We start from the raw sequence: 13,259 nt of genomic DNA, 5'->3' as shown, positions 1-13,259 counted from the left end.
CTTGGAGAGTGAGACAAGGGTTGCAGGTTCGCGGCCAGCCTCAGCAATTCAGTAAGGCTTTCCACAGTATAGTGATTCCTTGTTTCAAAATAAAGAATAAAGTAGGGTTTGCCAGGCATGATGGCCCATGTTTGTAATCCCAGTACTTGGGAGGCCGAGACAGAAGGACTTCAGGTTCATGTCAGCCTTAGCTACTTAGTGAGGCCCTCTGCAATTTAGTGAGACCCTATTTCAAAATAATGAATAAAAATAGGGCTGGATGTCGCTCAGAGGTAGAATGCCTAAGTTTAATCCCTAGTACTTGAGCCAGGGGTGGTGGCGCATGCTTGTAATCCCAGCATTTGGGAGGCTGAGACCGGAGGATTACAGTTCACGGATAGAATCAGCTACTTAGTATGGCCCTCTGCAACTTAGTGAGACCCTGTTTCAAAATAAAGAATTAAAAATAGGGCTGGGGGTGTCGCTCAGAGGTAAATTGCCCCTGGGTTCTATCCCCAGTACTAGAAAATTTAAAAATGAGTTAATTCCTAGTACTGGGGGGGGGGGGAAATATATATATATATATATATGGCTAGAGGTGTATCTTGAAAGTAGACTATGCCTAGGTTCAATTCCCAGTACCACAGAAAAGTAAAAATAAAATAGTCTGATTCTCAGGAGGATCATGGTTTGCAGATAGCTTCAGCTACTTTGGCCCTCTGCAACTCAGTGAGACCCTCTGTTGAAATACAGAATAAAAAATAGGGTTAGGGGTGTATCTCAGAGGTAGAATACCTCTGGGTTCTTTTTTTTTTTTTTTTTTTTTTTTTTTTGGTGGTGGTCCTGGGGTTCCTGGAAGCCCTTCTACCTCAGGGCTATGCTCCCAGACCTATTTTATACTTTTTTAAAAATTTGGAAACAGCGTCTCTTAAGCCAGCACAGCTGGCTTCGAACCTGCGCGATCCTCCTGTCTCCGCCTCCCAAGCGCGGGGAGTACAAGTGTGCGCCACCACGCCCAGCTGCCTCTGGGTTCTGTCCCCAGTACCAGAAAAAAAAAAAGGTCTTTTTTTTTTCTTTTGGTGCTGGAGGTATAACCCAGGGCCTTCCTCTTTATGCCTTATTTGGAAACAGGTTATCACTAAGTTGCTGAGAGCCTCACTAAGTAGGGGAGGCTGGCTTCGAACCTGTGCCATCAGCATGTCTCAGCCTCCTAAGCACTGGGATTACAAGGGTACGCCACCACATCTGGCTAAAAAGGTATGATTTTTTTTTTTGGGGGGGGGGTGATACTGGGATTCCTGGAAGCCCTTCTACTTCCAGGCTACCCTCCCAGACCTATTTTATATTTTTATTTGGAAACAGGGTCTCTTAAGCCAGCACGGCTGGCTTTGAACCTGCACGGTCCTCCTGTCTCTGCCTCCCAAGTGCGGGGATTACAAGTGTGTGCTACCACGCCCGGCTTTTTTTTTTTTTTTTTTAAATAGTACTGGGGGCCGGGCGTGGTGGCGCACGCTTGTAATCCCCGCGCTTGGGAGGCAGAGACAGGAGGATCGCGCAGGTTCGAAGCCAGCTGTGCGCGCTGGCTTAGGAGACCCTGTTTCCAAATAAAAATGTAAAAGTAGGTCTGGGAGTGTAGCCTGGAGGTAGAAGGGCTTCCAGGAACCCCAGTACCACAAATAAATAAATAAATAAATAAATAAATAAATAAATAAATAAATAAATAGTACTGGGGATGGAACCCAGGGGCATTCTACCTCCAGGTTACATTTCACAGGCCTATAATCTTTCTGTCTTAGCCTTTCAAGTACTGAGATTATATGTGTGCTCCTCTGTGCGTGGCGCAGGAGTTTTTTGTTTTGTGATACTTCAGGTGGAATCTAGTGGCCTTCTTCTGAGCTATACACTTAAACCTATTTTATTTTTCATTTGGAAACATGATCTCACTAACTTACAGAGAACCTCATTAAATTGCTGAGGCTTGCTTTGAATCTGTGATCTTCCTATCTCAGCCTCCCAAGTACTGGGATTACAAGCATGCACCACCATGCCAGGCAAGTGTTTTTTTTTTTTTTAGTTTTGTTTTTTTTTTCTTCTTTTTTTCGGTACTGCGGATAGAATCCAGGGGCATTCTACTTCCAAGCTACACCCTCTGCCTATTTTTTATTCTTAATTTTGAAAGTGTCTCATTAAGTTATGGAGGTCCTCACTAAGTAACTGAGTCACTCTCAGCAACTCACTGAGATCCTGTTTCCAAATAAAATAGAAAACAGATCTGGGAGTATGGCCCAGAGGTAGAAAGCCCCTGGTTCCATCCCTAGCACCACACACACAAAAAATATATGAAGGCCTGCCAGGCGTGGTGGTGCATACTTGTAATCCCAGCGCTTGGGAGGCTGCCGCAAACTGTGATCCTCCAGTCTCAGCCTCCTGAATGCTGAGATTACAAGCATGCGCCACCACACCCGGCAAGGGACAAAATTATTAAAGCACTACAGCAGAGGAATGTAGTAGAGTGCCTTGAAAATAAGACACTGAAGTTTTAAAATATAGAACATTTTTTATAAAGATTTACTATTTCCCATCTTTGCTTAACCAATAGTCAGAGTAAGCCTTTTGATATAATTATGAGGATTCACTATCTTTGACCAAAAGCCTTTTTCCTGCAGATGTGGGCCCTAGCCTCAGGTGCAAGCCCAAGTCTATGTTAAGGATTAAAATGTGTTACTTGATTAACAATGTCAGGGATCCCATGTTATCTACCCTCTTTGAAGCAGGCCTGTACCATCCTCCTGGTCGTTGGGGAGTTTTAACCTGTCTGCTAGAAGTTATTTATTATATAAACCTGTCTTTAAAATATGAAGGCCTGCAGGGCATGGTGGCTCAGGCTTGTAATCCTAGCACTTGGGAGGCTGAGACAGGAGGATCACACATGTTCGAAGTCAGCCTCAGCTACTTAGTGAGGCTCTCAGCAACTCACCGAGACCCTGTTTCCAAATAAAATAGAAAACAGGTCTGGGAGTGTAGCCCAGAGGTAAAGAAAGCCCCTGGGTTCCATCCCTACCACCACACACAAAAAAAAGAAGGCCTGCCAGGCAAAGTGGTGCACGCTTGTAATCCCAGCACTTGGGAGGCTGAGACAGGAGGATTACACAGGTTCAAAGCCAGCCTCAGCTACTTAGTGAGGCCTTCTGCAGCTTAGTGAGACCCTGTTTCCAAAATAAAGTATAAAATAGGTCTGGGAGTATAGCCAGGAGGTAGAAAAGCCCCTGTGCTCCACCCCCAGTACCACAAGAAAAAGAAGAAGAAGAAGGGGGTGGGGGAAGAAGAGGAGGAGGGAACTCTGCAGGGTAACAGCTCTTTCCCTGCCCTGCCTGTGTACCTGTGCAGCACCAAAGCTATTTTCTAATACATTTTGAAAATAGTACCAAAGCCATTTTCCAATACTGGCACATGGAGGTTGTCTTTTTTTCTTTTCTTTTCTTTTCTTTTTTTTTTTTGTGGTACTGGGGTTGGAACACAGGGGCTTTTCTACCTCTAACCTATACTCCCAGACCTATTTTATACTTTATTTGGAAATAGGGTCTCACTAAATTGCTGAGAGCCTCACTAAGTCACTGAGGATGGCATCGAACCTATGTGATCCTCCTGTCTCAGCCTCCCAAGCGCTGGGGTTACAAGTGTGCGCCTCTACGCCTGGCAACACACAGAGGTTTTAATTTAAGCAAAGTAAGGACACACATTCAGGGGAAAGGACCATCTCAGGAGAGCACAGGAGCAGCTGTTGGGAGAGAGACCAAGAGTTCAAAACATTGCTCCACAAGTTTTTTATTCCATTAAGATGTATGACTACAATAAAAATTTATTAGCCAGGTGTGGTTGTGCACGCTTGTAATCCCAGCATTCGGGAGGCTGAGACCAGAGGATCGTGGTTCTCAACTTAGTGAGGCTCTTTGCAACTCAGTGAGACCCTGTTTCAAAATATAGAATAAAAAATAAGGATGGGGATGTGGCTCGGAGGTAGAATGCCCCTGTGTTTCATCCCCAGTACCGCAAAAACAACAACAACAACAACAACAAAAACTGTCCAAAATGGCCCCAAATGGCCCAGAACTCCTCAGAGCTCTATTTTTCTTACTAGAGAGGGGGTGGCCAGGGGCACATGGTGTGTCTGACCCTTTCTTTGAAGCTTTCTGGTTCACAATAGGCGATAATTCCTTTGGGCCAGGAGTTGGGAGACATGAATTCAGGAACAGAGATAAGCCAGTGGGGTGTGGGGCTCTGTTAACAAAAATCTAACTTTTGAGGATCTTCTTGGAGGGGAACCGAAATTTGATAAAGGATAAAGCTCTCAGTTTTTAATCACCTCAGGAATTTCCTGAGCCATCCTTTTTTAATTTAAAAATATGGGCCTGCCTTTTTAAGAATAACCAAACCCTGTTAACTGAAGATTTCTAATTTTAAAACCTTATCTTTCTTTTTTCTTTTTTTTTTTTTTTTTTTTTTTGGTGGTACTGGGGTTTCTTGGAAGCCCTTCTACCTCTGGGCTACACTCCCAGATCTATTTTATGTTATGGTGAAATATGTCCGGTGTGTGAGGGGAGAAAGAAATAATTTCCCAAAACAACCACACAAACAGAAAAACCTCAAGTTCTTGTCCTGCACTAAGGATAGGTATACATAGCTCGGATACTTCCTGAAGATTTAAAGAAGTTTATTAAAAAGATAGAAATACAGAAGACAGTTAAAGCCCCATGCCAGTCATAAATGGCATGGGGGGGGGGCGACTCGAGTGAATACACCCCAAAGACCCCTGCATGCTGAGTGTTCTTATTCCCACCAAGTCTGTGGCAGGTCCATTGATATGTAGATATGTTGCCCTATCTGTAGCCCAGTTTTCTTTCTTTTTTTTTTTTTTTTTGGGTGGTACTGAGGGTAGAACCCAGAGGCTTTCTACCTCCAGGCTATACTCCCAGACCCATTTATATTTTATTTTGAAAACAGGGTCTCACTAAGTTGCTGAGAGCCTCACTAAGTAGCTGAGGCTGGCTTCGATCCTCCTGTCTCAGCCTCCCAAGCGCGGAGATTACAAGTGTGCGCCACCACACCCGGCTTGTAGCCCAGTTTTCTGCTGTCTCCATCCCATCCTGATCCGCCCCGCCCCTCAGAGGCAGGGGGAGGGGGCCCTGTCTTGGGGCACAGACCTCCATGTCTTTTGTTACCCTCCCAAGATGTGTTAAGTTGCTTCTCTGGGATCTGGGATTTCCTCCTATTCTTGTGGCAGTTTGTCTCTTTAGAAATGTAAAGAGGCCCTTTTCCCTGGCTCCTGGCTTTCTTTACTTCTCTTTAAAAATGTAAAAAAGCCCTTCTTCCTGACACTCCTGGCTTTTTTTTAGTACAAAAGATATATTTTCAAAATTGGAAATCTTTCCCAATACTGGTACATTAATACATTTTGAAATCTCTTCCCAATACTAGTACATTTTATACTTTTTTATTTTTGGAAACAGGGTCTCTTAAGCCAGCGCGGCTGTCTTTGAACCTGCGCAATCCTCTTGTCTCTGCCTCCCAAGCGCGGGGATTACAAGCGTGCGCCACCACGCCTGGCCAGTGTGTCTCCTTTCTACCTAAAATTTTATTTCTTCTATTCCACCATATTAAGTTGCTGAGGCTGGTCTTGAACCTGCAATCCTTCTGTCTCAGCTTACCAAGTACTGTGATTATAGGCTTGTGCCACTGCATCGAAGTTTTCCTTTTTCTTTTCCTTTTTTCTTTTTGTGGTTCTGAGTGTTAAGCCTAGGTTGCATTCTACTTCTGAGATATACTCCCAGCCCCCCTCCTTTATTAGTGTGTGTGTGTGTGTGTGTGTGTGTGTGTGTGTGTGTGTGTTACTGAGGATTGACTCCAGGGGCATTCTACCTCTGACCTACACCACCAGCCATATAGGCGCATATATATTTTTTTTTTTCTTTTTTTTTCTGCCGTACTGGAGATAGAACCCGGAGCATAACTTGGAGCTACACCCCCAGTCCCATTTTTATTCTTTATTTTGAAACAGGATCTCAATAATTTGCAAAGGACCTCACTAAGTAGCTGATACTGGCCGTGAACCTGTGTGCCTCATGTCTCAGCCTCCCAAGTATTGGGATTATTACAACATGTGCCACCATGCCTGGCTCCTATTTTTTATTCTTTACTTTGAAACCAAGTCTCACTAAGTTGCAGAGGGCCTCACTAAGTAGCTGAGTCTCACTTCCCAAATACTAGGATTACAAATGTGCACTACCATGCCCAGCTTCTTTATAAAATTGTTTGTTTGTTTTGTGGTGCTGGGAATGGAACCCAGGGGCTTTCTACCTTCAGGCTACACTTCCAGACCTATTTTATATTTTACTTGGAAACAGGGTCTCACCAATTTGTTGAGAGCCTTACTAAGTAGCTGAGGCTGGTTTTGAACCTGTGCTTTCTTATCCTCCCAACTACTGGGATTACAAGCATGTGCCACCATGCCCAGCTTTTAATTTTTATTTTGAAACAGTAAGTTGATGGGAGCACTACTTGCCGAGGCAAATTCTTGAACCTTTTTCTTTTCTTTTGATATTGGGGATGAAACTCAGGGGCATTCTACCTCCAGGCTACATCACCAGCCCTATTTTTATTTTTATTTTTGTTTTTATTTTTATTTTAAAAAACAGGGTCCCACTGCATTACAAAGGGCCTCACTAAGTAGCTGAGGCTGTCTGAAAACTGTGATCCTCCTGTCTCAGCCTCCCAAATGCTAGGATTACAGGTGTGCATCACCACACCTGGCTGCTGCTGCTTCTTTTTTTTTTCTTTTCTTTTCTTTTTAATGGTGTTGGGGAGTGAATCTAGGGGCATCCTACTAGCTACACTGAGCTATACCCACAAACCTCTTTATTTTATTTTATTTATTTTTACAGTACTGGGTACTGAACCCAGGTGCATTCTACCTCCAATCTATGTCCCCAGTGCTATTTGCATGCTATGTTTGTTCTCTGAGCCTTAGTTTTCTCATCAGTAAATTGGAGACCATGGGTCAGATGTTATCTAAGGTCTCTCTTCTAGCTCTGGCCTTGTGGATTCTTAAGGTGACTAGCTTCCCGAAGTCCTTATCTGTCCTGGGAAGCGCTTTTGATGCTGGGCTTTGACTCCAAGTGGTTGAGGACTGTCGGGGCTTTGGCTTTCCAGTCCCTGGTTGCCAGGCAGGTAACCCATCATCAAGGTCATGTTAGGAAGCTCCCTGTCCTTCTTCTAGAGCTTATCTGTTGGTTGGGTCCTGGTTCGGAACTGCTTTATGTGTCCTGGTATCTTGGAACATGCCTTTCCTCTCCATCCCCTCCTCTGCACCCTGAGGTCTGAGACTTGCTCTCCCCAATGTCACACTCATTGTTAACTTCTTTTCCCTCTCAGTCTTCTGTCCTTCTACCCCTACTCCCTAAGACCCAGGGAAGGCAGTGGAGTGTAGGGTTTATAAGAATTAGCTGTGCAGTTGTCCAGGCTCATGTTCTGACCCACCTTTGCCTCTTTTCAACTGTGTGACCTCTGGTAAGGTTTAGAGGGAATAAATGCAAAGTGCTAACACATTACTCCAGGGAATTCAAGTTGAATTGGCTTGTCTATTAGTGATAGCTAAATAAGCTTAATACATAAAGCTATGTGCTGGGCTTTGTAAAGGAAAATTTATATATGAGTCATTAAATCCTCATCAGTGGCCTGTGAGTGGATAGACATCCCATTTGCAGAGGGGGAAACTGAAGTGATGTGTCTAGAGTCATAAACTAATCAGTGTCTGAGCCAGAACTCAGACTCAGCATTGTGTCGCTCTAAATTAGCCTTACTCTCAGGATTCAGATGATTTTCATTCAGTCCACATAAAGTGATCAGGAAAGGAAAAGCCTTTAGAAATGAGAGCCAAGAGTATTCAGAGGTCAGCACACTGTTCGATAGATCTAAGTGGTCTTTACCTATCCTTGCCAGTAGAGTCACTGCTGTCCCCTGTGGCTACTGGCATTTGAGATGTGGCTTGTAGGACTGAGGAACTTATGTTTTAACTTGGTCATTTAAATCTAGAGCCCCATGTGGCTAGTGGCTGCCATATTGGATGGCGTCATTGCAGATGCGTGGCTCCAGCTTAGTTTGGTAGCAGTTCCTTCTTCCTGTGGGTTTTACTTTCATTGGAGCATATCTTCTGAATTTAACTTTTGTTGCTTCTTTAATTCTAACAGTGTGAAGAGTGCCAGTGCTGGCAGCATGGGGTCTGCATGGGATTACTGGAAGAAAATGTACCTGAGAAATACACCTGTTATGTGTGCCAAGACCCTCCAGGTAGACATTTCTGGAGCCAGAGATATTAACAGTACATAGCCTTTTCCCTAGCACAGTAGTTCATGAAACATGATAAGTGTCTGTGGTCTTGGGACTCACTGCTAAGACTTATTTCTTTAGCATATCCTCCTCCTTGTCTTTGTCGTAGCTAGCCTGGTGGCCAGCTCTTCTGAACTTAGCAGTAAGAGAATATTTGTAGCCAGTCATGGTGGCGCACACCTGTAATCCCAGTACTTAGGAGACTGAGACAGGAGGATCGTAGGTTCAACACCATCCTCAGCAACTTAGTGAGGCCCTCTGCAAACTAAAAAAATAAAACAGGGTTGGGAGTGTAGCTCAGAGGTAGAATGCCCATGGGTTCAATCTCCGGTACCAAAAATAAATAATAAATATGTAAGTAAATAAATGAGAGAGTATATGTGTGAGGAGGTTCACCTAGTAGACCTGACCTTGAGCTAGAACTTGATCTTTTTCTTTAATTGTGGTTAAACCAAAGGAAACATGTACCCTCTTAGCAAACGTTTAAGTGATGGTATGACATTGTTATTGGAAAGTGTAATGTTGTATAGTAACTAGAACTTTGACCTGGCCCGACTAAAACACTACATAGAGTATTGCCAGCTCCTGACTTGGCCCTGCTCTCTTCCTTGTAATGACCCGTGCTCCACAGTGCTGTCGCAGCAGGTGCCTTTTTCTTCACTGCTCTCGAGGATGGGCTTGGTGGGCTTTGGGGGCTGTGGGAGAGTTAAAACTCAAGGTGGCCTCTGCCTTCCACTGCATCACTGTCACCTGGATGAGCGATGTCCCGGTGGGGAGGGCAAAGGCACGGTTGCATAGTCCGTCACCACCCAGGGCAGCATCTTGGTTCCTTAAGAAGGATCAGGTAGTTGCATGGTTATAGGAGTCACCTGAGGCTTTGGGGTGCCCCTTCCCAGAATGGAGGATTATAAACCTGTGGCTCTCATCTTGCTGTTAGTGGAATGGTGACATTGTCTTCCTTTACCAACCAGTACTTCTGTCCTTTCAGCTTCAGCTCCCTGGTTCCCTTGCAGCTAAATAATGCTTGAGAACTTTCTGCTTGGTTCTATTAGATTGGGCCCGTGGGTCTTCTCCTGTTTTTGCTTGTGAGGAGGAAGTTGATGCCCAGAGTATACAAATGACTTTCTTAGCCTTATAAAACAACTGGGATGAGAACTGTTTTTCGGTGCCAAATCACTCGATTTTGCTGGTTGTAGGGAGGGGCTGGCCACTGAGCCCATTGTCCAGCAATGGAGACCTCTGCTGTGACACTGTCTCTGCTTGTACTGCATTTCCATACATGGAGAAGAATCTGCCTCTATTTGTCCCTTTATCACAAGGAAAAAATGTCAGACAATTAGGTGAGCAGACATGGTTCCTAAGAGAGAAGACCGGCCCAAGGTCACTCCTGCCATCAGTGATAATGGCCAGTTGCCCCTGAGCTTTGCTGTGTAAAACAGAAAGTGCTGTTCCAAACCCTGCTGCAGCAATGCCTCTGACCCTGCCTTCACCCCCAGGGCACTCCCTAGGGCACTTGGAAAAGATCTCTTCTTCTGTTGTGTGTGTGCATGTGCTCATGCATGCATATGTGTGTGCATGTGTGAGTGTGTTTGTGTGTTACTGAGGATTGAAATCAGGGCATTCTACCTCTGATTTACACCCCCAGCCCTTTTTATGTTTTTGTTTGAAACAGTCTCACTTAGTTGCTAAGGCTGGAAACCTTGGATCCTGCAGTCTCAGCCTCCCATGGACTGGGATTATAGGCGTGGTTCCTATCATTTAGCTGTAAGGAGGATTGGGAACAGAAACGAATGTTAGAACAAATTAGATAAATAAGATTGTTTAGGTAGAGATGATGCCACAGGGTGAAAAAGTGATAGGAGAGAGAATGATAAGAGGGAGTAATATGAGAGGGGCCAGGAAATGCCCCCCCCCTCGGTATTGGGGATTGAACCCAAGCCCTATTTTATTTTTATTTTTGAAACAGGGTCTCACTACGTTGAGAGTCCGACTACTTGCTGAGGCTGCCCTTGAACCTGTGGTCCTCCGGTCTCAGCCTCCCAAGTACTGGCATCATAGGCATGCACCACCACGTCTGGCTTGGGAATGCTTTCTCAACTTAGGGAGGCAGCAAAAGTCCTCTCTTAGGAAGCTTTGAGGAGCCAGCCCTGCCAAGGATTGGGGGAACAGTGTTCCAGGCAGAGGGGTGTTAAAGAAGCCAAACCTGGAAAGTTTTGTCAAAAAATTTGTGAAAGAAACTGCCAGGCAACCACTATAAAGGTGGGAGAGGAGGGCAGGAAGAAGCTGAGTCCTTCAGGCCTCATGTAAGCCAGAGTTAGAGCTTTGAATTTTCTTCTTTGAGCAATAGAAAGTGGTGGAAGGCTATTGGTAGGGGAGAGAATTACATAATTTAGGAGATAATACAGGCTTCTGTTCTACCACTGGCGGGTTTCAAGAGATTAGGAACTGTACAGCCAGGCGTGGTGGCACAAGCTTGGAATCTCAGCATTTCGAGGCTGAGACAGGAGGATCACAGTTTGTGGCCAGCCTCAGCTACTTAGTGAGGCCCTTTGCAACTCAGTGAGACCCTGTTCCAAAATAAAGAATTAAAAATAGGGAACTGGGAGTGGTGGCACTTGCTTATAATTCCAGCATTTGGGAGACTGAGACTAGAGGATCGTGGTTCGCGGCCAGCCTCAGCTACTTAGTGAGGCCCTTTGCAACTCTGTGAGACCCTGCTTCAAAGTAAAGAATAAAAAATCGGGCTGGGGATGTAGCTCTCGGAGGTAGAATGCCCCTGGGTTCCATACAATAAACAAATAGCTTAGGAAGTAACTATACATGCTTTATTTGCTCCTTTATTCCCCAGTACCTAGTAGAGAGCCCAATTTAGAGTAGGGACCAAGTAAATGTATGTTGAATAAATAAGTGAACAAAATGAACACAGCAGTCTGTCCTTCCCGTAGTTCACAGGATGATTGTGTATAATTGTGAAATGGCCTGCGTTTCCTTTGAGCTATGTTTTACCCTCATTGTCATTGCTTTAGGTCAGAGGCCTGGTTGCAAGTACTGGTATGACAAGGAGTGGTTGAGCAGGGGACATATGCATGGCCTGGCATTCCTAGAAGAGAACTACTCTCATCAGAATGCCAAGAAGATTGTGGCCACCCACCAGCTCCTTGGTGATGTGCAGAGAGTGATCCAGGTTCTGCATGGCCTGCAGCTCAAGATGAGCATTTTGCAGTAAGTGTGGCACCTGCAGCTTTTGGGAGGAGTCTGGTTTGGTAACATATGTGGGTGGGATAAACTTGAGAAATTGGAAAGCTACAAACTCCTCTTAAGACTGATGAATTTGAGACTTCTAAAAATTCTGTTATGTGGTCAACATTTTCATTGTGTGTGTGTGTGTGTGTGTGTGTGTGTTACTGGGGATTGAACCCAGGAACATTTTACCTCTGATATATATACCCCCAGCCCTATTTTATTTTTATTTTGAAACAGGGTTTTGCTAGGTTGATGAGAATCTTACTACTTGCTAAGGATTTCTTTGAACCTGTGATTCTCGTGTACTGGTATTACTGCACTTGGCTGGAACATTCCTTGTTTGTTTGTTTGTTTGTTTGTTTTGGTGGTACTGGGGATGGAACCCTTCTACCTCCGGGCTACACTCCCAGACCTATTTTATATTTTTATTTGGAAACAAGGTCTCTTAAACCAGCAAGGCTGGCTTCGAATCTGCGCTGTCCCAGCATTATTTTTTATTTTTTATTTTGAAACCGGGTCTCACTAGATTGCAGAGAGTCTCACTAAGTAGCTGAGGCTGTCCTTGAACCTTGATGCTCTCAAATGCTGGGATTACAAGTGTGCAGTCACCATGCCCAGCAGCCTCAGCTACTTAATGAGGCCCTTTGCAACTTAGTGAGACCCTGTTTCAAAATAAAGAATAAAAAATAGGGCTGGGGGTGTGACTCTGAGGTAGAATGCCCCTGGGTTTTATCCCCAGTTGTGCAATCAACCAATCAATCAATCAATAAATGCATGTCAAAAGAAAAGAAAAGCCGAGTGTAGTGGTACTTGGGATCCTGAGATAGTGTATGATTATATATTCTGTTCTCTTCTTTTTCCCTGTTTACAAAAACAATTATGATCCATTAAATTAATTTAATTGTCCTCATTTGGGTTGAATGATTCAACCATTGGGAGACTCTAAAGTCAGAGGTTTTATTTATTTATTTGTGTGTGTGTGTGTGTGTGTGTGTGTGTGTGTGTGTGTGTGTACACATTCATGTTGGCGCAGCTTGTAGCAGATTTTCAGAGGAGTCTGTAGTCCTTCAAAGGATAAGTATCCCTACTGTTCTTTTTTTTTTTTTTTTTTTTTTTTCTTGCTTGCTACAGTACTGGGGATGGAACCCAGGGGCACTCAACTTCCAAGCTATACCCCCAGCCCAATTTTTTTTTTTTTTTTTTTTTTTTTTTTTGTGGTACTGGGGGTGGAACCTAGAGGCTTTCTACCTTCGGTCTATACTCCCAGACCTATTTTATATTTTATTTGGAAACAGGGTCTCACTAAGTTGCTGAGAGCCTCACTAAGTAGCTGAGGCTGGCTTCGGACCCATGCGATTCTCCTGTCTCAGCCTCCCAAGCTCCCAAGCGCAGGGATTACAAGCGTGCGCCACCGTGCCCGGCCCCAGCCCTATTTTTTATTCTTTCCTTGAAACAGGGTCTCACTGAGTTGCAAAGGGCCTAAGTAGCTGAGGCTCTCTATGAACCAAGGATCCTCAGCTCTCAGCCTCCTGAATGCTGGCATTACAAGCGTGCACCACCATGCTCAGTGCCCTGGTTTTTTTTAATTTAAGAATAGACTTTTCTCTTTGGAGTGGCGAGAAGATTGTAGAAATTTTTTTTATTTTTATATTTTT

At 44.3% G+C, this 13,259-nt stretch overlaps 1 protein-coding gene across 1 annotated transcript in view; it reads left to right on the top strand.

Moving 5' to 3' along the window:
* The window catches only part of PHF20 (PHD finger protein 20), a gene marked incomplete at both ends in the record, with an annotated part of 90,448 nt that overhangs the window by 65,325 nt on the left and 11,864 nt on the right, over positions 1–13,259 (top strand). The window contains 2 exons of the mRNA XM_080716406.1: positions 8,223–8,322; positions 11,388–11,583. Coding sequence (XP_080572532.1) covers positions 8,223–8,322; positions 11,388–11,583 — 296 coding nt within the window. The remainder of the gene's footprint in view (positions 1–8,222; positions 8,323–11,387; positions 11,584–13,259) is intronic.

This window comes from Muscardinus avellanarius, assembly GCF_963383645.1.
Source record: "Muscardinus avellanarius genome assembly, chromosome: 19".
In the NCBI taxonomy this organism is placed as follows: Eukaryota; Metazoa; Chordata; class Mammalia; order Rodentia; family Gliridae; genus Muscardinus; species Muscardinus avellanarius.
Note: the sequence above shows the minus strand (reverse complement) of the source record. Positions and strands in the feature narration are given on the sequence as shown.